This window comes from Acanthisitta chloris, unplaced genomic scaffold (assembly GCF_000695815.1).
Source record: "Acanthisitta chloris isolate BGI_N310 unplaced genomic scaffold, ASM69581v1 scaffold13233, whole genome shotgun sequence".
Lineage (NCBI taxonomy): Eukaryota > Metazoa > Chordata > Aves > Passeriformes > Acanthisittidae > Acanthisitta > Acanthisitta chloris.
The window spans coordinates 32,958-41,146 of record NW_008663357.1 but is presented as its reverse complement, the minus strand read 5'-3'; the positions used below and the strand labels follow the sequence as shown (position 1 = coordinate 41,146).

At 53.6% G+C, this 8,189-nt stretch overlaps 2 protein-coding genes across 4 annotated transcripts in view; one reads left to right on the top strand and one right to left on the bottom strand.

The window, feature by feature from the left end:
* The window catches only part of SLC5A10 (solute carrier family 5 (sodium/sugar cotransporter), member 10), a 39,672-nt gene that overhangs the window by 21,758 nt on the left and 9,725 nt on the right, over positions 1-8,189 (top strand). The gene's annotated exons all lie outside the window — the stretch shown is intronic.
* The window catches only part of FAM83G (family with sequence similarity 83, member G), a 17,095-nt gene that overhangs the window by 7,482 nt on the left and 1,424 nt on the right, over positions 1-8,189 (bottom strand). Inside the window, exon 2 of the mRNA XM_009070964.1 lies at positions 2,458-2,625. Within this exon, the coding sequence (XP_009069212.1) occupies positions 2,458-2,625 (168 nt within the window). The remainder of the gene's footprint in view (positions 1-2,457; positions 2,626-8,189) is intronic.

Sequence of the window (8,189 nt, the reverse complement as noted above, 5' to 3'; positions counted from 1 at the left end):
TCCAGGGAGGTTTCACACAGCAAGTGGAGAAATTTGGGGTCTTTTTGGGTGCATTTGATTTTTATTCTTAGCGTTTCCCTTTTTGCCTGGTGTGGCTGGGGCACACCAAGGTGCTGAGCACCACAGTTTCTGTCAGTAGGCAGTGCTGGGGGCTGGCTGGCAAGCAGGCTGGGGTGGCAATTCCCTGTCCTGGGTTGTCCCTACACATGTTGCTGTCAAGAGAGCAGCAGTGCCTGGGGCACACACACTTGCACCAAACGTTTCACCCTTTGCCCATCGCTTGGGCATCAGTCTCTCCTGCTCCAAGCTGACCCTTTGCCCAAACTCATGGAGCAGCCATGAGTTTTTCCCAGGTAACACCCACGGAACAACACTCCCTGGTGCTGGTCCCCTTTGCTCCTGGCATATCAGTGCTGTTAAATAAGATCTACTTATTTAATCTCTGCCAAGGCAGTGAGCGAGCGCCCGGCGGGATGGCTGACTGCCGAGCCAGCCAGAGTGGGTGAATCACTCCCCAAGCACTCGCCGTTGCTCAACGAAGCGACCGCCTTGCCCAAGCTGGTTACTAATTGCCAAGCACGAAGGCACCAAGATAACAAGGGACGTTTCGTTAGCATCTCTTGGCTCGTGAAGCAGCTCTCTTTTTTCACTGCCTGCTGCATCCCATGCCAGCGAATTGGCTGCAATATGTGGCAAATCCCAACTTCTAGACATTTGCCGAGCTCTGCAGATGTTCTCCTGCTTTTCCAGTCCTGCCACTGGGGCTGCTAATGCATGAAAACACCAGCGTGCGTCAGTGCTGGCTTTTCTGGTCTCGAAGCGGCAGCAGCCTGCGGGATCCCAGACTCTCCGGGGAGTTTGGACGCGGGTAAAAGCTTGGCTGACTTTGCTTTAATTGTTGGGAGCAGCAATTAAGCCAGGCTGGCGGGCACGGCAGCTGGGGAAGGTGTGTGGCTTGGATGGATGGTGCTCTTGGGTCCCTGTGTGGGGGTCTATGAATCCCCCCATGCTCCACCTCATTCCAGCCAGGTGTGAGGGTGTTATGGCTCCTACGTGTTCCTGCTCGGCCTGGGGTTCGCCCTCTCTGTAAGCAAATGTGGCGAGCTTGCCCAGGCACGGGCCTTCCCAGCAGCCATTTGGCAGCCAGCGTGCGGGTGACGTCAGGAGTAGAAACATCACTTTCCTGCCAGGCAACAGGCGAGGCTGAGCAACTCACAGCTGGGAGAGGGGTGTCTGCAAGCCCCAGGTGGAACTGCTGGTCTGCTCCGGTGTGTTCCTTCTGATGCTGATGATGGGAGTGTTGTGCTCAGTGTACAGCCTGGAGCTCTGTGTCCTGTGGCTGGAGTGAGGTTGCCCACTCTGGCTGCTGCTCCCCTTATCCTTTCCTCTGCCCTCTGTGTTTTTGCATGAGCACTGTGACAGATGATTTGCCCTGCAGCCCCTGCACACACAGGGATGTGTATGGGGAATCCTAGAATCCCAGAATGGTTTGGGTTGGAAGGGACTTTAAAGCTCATCTCATTCCAACCCCCTGCCCTGGGCAGGGACACCTTCCAGGTTGCTCCAAGTCCCATCCAACCTGGCCTCTTGGGTTTGGGGCACTTTGGGCTGAGGATTTACCCCTGTGTTGCCAGACATTCCCCCTCCTGCTTTACCTTCCCTGGTTTTACACAGGATTCACACAGAGAAATGACTCTGTGTGCATCCACCAGCATTCCAGGCCCTCTGAACACGGCATGTGTGGGCACATCAGTCCCACTAGCGTGTGCTGCCCAGCACTGACAAGAGTGGTGAGGGCATCCTTGGCAGCTGCTGGGGCTGCAGGCAGTGTGGGTGCCTCCCTGCTCCGCTCCCGGCCCCGTGCTGGGGTGGAGGCTCCAGAAAAGGGGAAAATCAAGTTTTTTAATTCCAGCCTCTGACTTGTGGGAAAGCCTGAAAGTGAGAGAACTGGCAGTTGCTCCTGCTGGTCCTGCCCCTGGGGCAGCAGCAGGCATGGGGCTGGAGACACCATGGATCCAGCCCTGGCACAGCATCTGCTGTTCCTTCTCTCTTGCCAGCTTGTTCCCTGGGAGAAGCTGAGCTCATAGGGTTGTCCTGAGCTTTGCAGTGCCCTGCGTGACTTGTGCCCACCCTTGTGGGGCTGCACCTCCCCAAATACACCTCTGCCCCAGTTCCAGCACTGGCTGGTACCAGCAATCCCCTGGACTTTCTGTATCCAGCTTTGCTGGGAGGAAATTCATGTCCTTGTCTCTCATCAGTTCCCTCCATCCTGCTGCTCCTGAATTTGGGCACCACCTTCAGCTTTGGTTACAGGAAAAATGGACTAAACTCATCTAGCAATGCCTGAAGGCTGGGAATTGTGATCTCCCAAAGACAGGAGAGAGCAGTGCTGACAACTCTGATTATTTCCCTGAATGGAAGATGTTCCCTGGCTCCAGACCCTTGGACCATCCCTACCTTCAGGTGTCCAGCATGCATCTGGGCTCGCTCGCACATCTGAAGGAAGTGCTTCACGTTAGTTTCATCCAAAATGATGTAGACTCCCACTTTCCTCTTGAATCCTGCGTCCAGGAGATCCTTGAAGATATCTACATCAGTGAACATGTCCATGACCACTGCAATGACCTGGACAGGAGAGAGGAGAGATGAGTTGGAGTAGCATGGTGGGGACAACCCAAGGTATAGTCAGTACTTGTTTTGTGAGAGGCAAAGCAATGTCATCTCTGTAGATGGCTGGGACTTGGTGTGGGCTCCTCCCCAGCTCTGGGCAGCCTGAGGCTGGAAAACAGGAGCCCCCAGTCCCATTCCTCTGCTGTCACTGTGGAAAGTTTGATCTCCAAAAGACGTGTAGGTGTGGCACCTGGGGACATGATTTAGTGGTGAACATGGCAGTCCTGGGTTAGTGGCTGGACTTGATGGTCTTAGAGGTCTTTTCCAACCCTAACAATTCTGTGATTCCAGTGGTGGCCCATAGCATAATATGCTTGTGAAAAATTGGTTACTGAGGGTGAATCCAACTTTCCTGCCTTTAACAAGCTTCACAGATTTCAGAGTCCAGTTTCTGGATGAGAAGTTTGGTGTCCTTTGGCCATTGGCACTGTCTGTGGCTCCACTGCAGGGAGCACCAGAAGGAAAGACCTGTGACACAATGGTCATAGAACTATTAAGGTTGGAGAAGATCTTTAGAGTCAGTTGAGTCCAATCATTAAATGATGAGTTTGTCTGACTGAGGACATGTTGCATGGCGTGGTTGCTGCCCCTGGGGTTATCGTACATGCTGGTGTTGAGAGAAACAGTGTAAAAATGAGCTAAAAGTTACTCTAGGCTTGGTAGAAAGTACCCAGATACCTCTGATGTGCTCTCAGGAGTGGAAATTACTTTTAAAACCCTCTAAAACCTGGTCTGGCTTGGAGTGCTGCTTCTGCTGCACAGCATCTCTCCTTCCTTACAGGCAGCACAAGAGTGGAGTAGAACCAGGGGAGCAGTGACAGCTGAGCTTGTCACACGGCAGCGTCACCGATATTCACAAACTGGAGCTGCCTTTCTGTGGTGCTGCCCTGGCAGGGCTGGGGCAAATCCCAACGGTGATAGGAAGCTGGATCTGTGCCACACTGGGATTTCCAGTGGACAGCTGCCTGAGCACCAAAGATCACTCTGTGCCAATGGGTTTTTGTGATAGCATCAGCAGTGACAGTGAGCAGCAGTGGTGCAGCATGAGATATGGCCCGCAAAGCCAAAGGATGGAGGCAGCTGCCTGCAGCTCAGCTGAGCATCCCAGGGCAGCCCAGCAGCCACACCTGCCTCCCCTCATCCCAGGGAAGTGGCTGGTCATCGGAGGGCTGCCATGTCATTGTCCCATGGTTGGAAACCTGTTGGTGCTCTCATCTCTGTGGCTGTTCCTGCAAGGTGCCCTGGGTCAGGGGCAGATGGGTGCTCTCAACCCTTCATCCTTCCAGGAGGGTCCTGCTGGCCATGGCACGTGGCTGAGCTGGGGAGGACATCAGCATGACAGTGTGAGGTGACACAGGGAGACCACAGGATGGTGCTCCCTCAGGAAGGAAGAAATTGGGACGGTGCTGGGTGCTTACACACTCAGACACATCCAGTCCAGAGCTCTCAAAGCACCAAGCTGCCTTTTAATTAGTTTTGTGCCACAGGATGTGAAGAGCTTTAATTAAGCAGACATCGTGTATTGTGACACTGCTGGCTCTTCCCTTCCTTTTCTGCAGGCAATGGGATGAGGAGTGAGGCTGCACGGGGAGCCCCAGCCCGTGCTGTCTCAGTGCTGCCCTGACCTCCCCAGACACACATGAGCATTTTGGGAGGTGCCAGTGAGCTGAGTGAGGGGAGACTTTATGGCTCTGCTACTTGATTTCAACTGAACCCCCATTTATCCTCACCCAAGAACCTCTCACCAGGCTTCACTGTGAAAGGATAAATCCTCACTCCCTCTTTTTGCTCGTCCTTGTTGTCCTAGTGGGGAAACTGAGGCAGGAAACTGGGTGCCTGCTTTGCATGGATGTTAAGTGGGAATGGGTTCAAAGCTGCTCTTGGAGCTCTGGGCTTGGACTTAGCATGTACAGAAAGCAATTGGAGAGGAGCTGAGCTGTCTGCTGCGAGTCCTGGGTGAGGGGCACCCGAGGTGGGATGGTGTCTGCCTGGCTCAAGGAGGTGTGTTTAGTGACAGGTGATTTGCTTCTGCCTCTGACACCAATGCTCCATGGTGGCCATGGTCATGTCACTTTTGCCGGTGTGTGCTGTATTTCCCCCAAGGAAAGCTGAGGGCTCGTAAAATGAAGGTGAGAATACTATTGGCCTTTGTTTTGGGAGGAAAAGAGCATCTTCTCAGTTTGGTTCTGGCATTCTCAAGGCCTTGGCTTGATGCAGTGGCCCAGGATGGCCAGCTCAGGCATGGGGATGCAGCTTGGCTCTCACCTGCTTGCCCACATTTTCAACCCAATTTCTCCTGCTCAGCTGGTGTATCCTGTCACTGCTTAACTTCTGCTTCCCTCCCTGCTGTGTCTTGCCTGCAGGACAGGCTTGGCCTTGGTTTGTCACCAGGATCTCACGCTAGTGTGCCAGCATGCTGCCCTGGCATGAAGTGGGCTGAGAGAGCAAGGATGGCACTGGCAGTGCTCCCAATGCGGTGACTGTCCAGGGTGAAATCTGCTACTGTGCTGCCTGTGCTTGAACCTGGGCTGGGACTGACAGGGTCTGTGCCCAACCCAGGTACAGGGATAATCTGCAAAGAATGGAGGTCTGTCTGCTCTGGAGCAGTGAAATCCTGTGTGCTGTTTGCTTCTCAGCCTGGGGAATGGGATTGTCTGGAGCTAACTGTGCCATCCAGCTGCAAGGAGCAAGCTTGGTACCACAGTCCCTGTCACCTCTACCAGGGCAGCACTCAGTGCCTGAGAGATCTCCTTTCCCCAAGTCACTTTGCCTCTGTGTGATTACAGTGCCTGAGAGATCCCCTTTCCTGAAGCCCCTTTGCCTCTGTGTGATCCCAGGAAGTTTTGCTAACCCTTTTCATCTGGAGGATGCAGAGGAAATCAGCCCCAAATCCACAGCTGGATGCTTCTAGCACCCACATAGGTGATGTTTTACTGCCCAGGATCCCAGAAGCTGACAAGATCCATTGGATACAGCAGATGTGCAGGTGCCAGTTCCCAAAACCATGAGGAGCAGTGAGAGTGGCATTCCCCAGGACACTGGGTAAATGCTGTTGGGACTCTTCGGAACAGCTTTGATGAGCATATAAACTGCAGGATCATGTTTTATAGAGGAAGTTGCAGCTCTTTATTAGCTCACTATGAATCATCAGATAATGACTTTTGGGGCACACCACGTGGGCATTTAATAAATTAGGCAGGCACCAAGGCACAATTAGAGGAAGCGTGTTGGGATGGAGGAGAGGTGGGACAAGTAACATTAATAATTGCTCTCCTCTGTCGACCCTTTCATCCAGGAACGGCGGAAGGTTTTGTAAACAGTAATTAATAAGGCCTTGCAACCTTCACTGGAAGTTGCTCAAGGTAATTATATCACCACAATCCCAACCTGGAACCTCAAGTGCAGAGAGGAGGTCAGAGCTGCTGTTGTCTCTGGTGGCTTGGGGCCAAGGTCAGTGTTTTCCTCCTGCTCTGGTTACTGGTCAGATAGAGCCAAAATATAAAGAAGAGGAGGGAGATCTTCCTTCCTGCCCATCACAGAATCACTATGGTTGCAAAAGACCTGCAAGATCACCCAGTCCAACCTGTGACCCATCACCACCTTGTCAACTAGACCAGAGCACTAAGTGCCACATCCAGTCATTTCTTGAACATCTTCAGGGGTGGTGACTCCACCATCTCCCTGGGCACTTCCAGGGCCTGACAACCCTTTCCATGAAGAAATTCTTCTTTACATCCATCCTGTGAGCTTTGCAGTCTGAGGGAATCTGCAGTGAGGGAGAGACAATTGTGCCATGGCTGGACCTGGTGAAGGTCTCTGGTGGGAAGCCCAGTGGTGCACCACATCCCTGACCACCTCTGTTTGTTGGCCACAAAGATGGGGAGTTTGGGAGAGCAGAGATGTGCCTCTCTTATCTCCCATTTGTTCCCAGAAAATCAGAGGGGATCATTTGCACCCTCCTCTCTGGCATGCCTGGTTTGAGGGTCTGAACTCAGCAGTGTTTGGCCTCGTTCCTGCAAGCAACGAGGTTCATCTGCACCCCCAGAACAGCCTCACATCCTGACTCTCAGCTTCCTCACCTCACCTCTGCCTGCATGAGCTCCCTAGCACCAGCAGCACTCACGTGGCATCTGAACTTTCCTCAGCCAAGGTCTATTGGTTGACTTTGCTCTTCTGGCCACAGGACAGCAACCCACATGCCAGGGCATGGAGTTCAGCACCTGGGAACATTTCAGACTGAGTGTCTGGGACAACCGCTGGAGCAAGGGTCACACTCTGGGATGTAATAGTCTCCCAAGCCTATGGTCCTTTGCAGGTAGATGAAGAGCACTGCTGGTGTCTGGTGGGATGGGAAAATTCAGCAGGGATCTCCCCAGGGAGGACAGAGTGCATGGACAGCTTATGTGACATCTGATTGGGGGGCAGCAGGACAATCCCTCTGCCCACTCTCAGCTTCCTCAGCCAAACTCTTTCACCTCCAAGCTGCCATGAAGACCTTGAGCCCTGGCTGAAATCAGCGGATGCAGAGGAGGTTGCTCTGCTCCAATGTCTCCGTGCTTAGAAGCACCCACAGGTGGTCACCTGGGCTCCACTGCATGACAGCAGGTTCAGCTGCAGTGACTGCAGTCCTCAAATACGGGATGGGAGACCATGGAAGAACCCCACTTGCCAGACCCTGTACCTCCTGCCATCCCCAGACCCCTACAGGATGAAGCACACACCCATCTCTATGTTTCCTGGGGTGCCATAAGATCCAAGCTGGCACTTTGTTATCACCAGTGGTGTCATCATGTCTCATATTACCATCAGGAACCACCTGAACCAGGAGACAGAGCCTAACCCTGCTCAAGGTACCATCATGGCACTGGTGATGAGTAAAGCAGCATCAACCATGGCCACGTTGCTGTGGCCTGGAGAGGTTCCAAGGGGAGGTGGGGATGTGCTGCTGCCTGACTCAGCCGCCGGCTCTGCGGAGCAGGAGGAGGGTGTAGGATGACTCAGGAGATGTCATTTGCGTGGGGACAGGTGGGAAGCAGTGAGTAGGCAAAGCCAGGCAGGAGCTGCAAGCCCAAGTCAGAGGCAGCCGGAAAGACCCGAAGATGAGACATTATTTGTTGTGAGATAGTTCTCCCAGCCTCCATCCCTTGGCCCTCCCTTTCCTTTGCCTTTACTGCAAAGTGCTTTGGCAGGGAAAATGTTGCAGGTAAGGACCTTTACTTTTGTGAGGTGACAGTGGCCAGAGATGGCTCCTGCCCTCAGTGGGAAGCCCCAACACCTGCATCAGCCACCCCTGATGCCACCCATCATCCATGCTGGCTGCACTGGATGCATTGGGAGATCAGTTTCCCTCCCTGAGCTGGGGCTCTGCACGCTCACACCCTTGTCCTGGGGTCCTGGAGAGGCTCTGACAGCTGCATGCCACCAGACTTTCCTCTCTCCTGCGAGGATCTACAAACCCCAGCACTGTCTCTGGAGGAGCCAGGTGTACCTGACGCATCCCAGCCTGTCTCCCCCTGCTC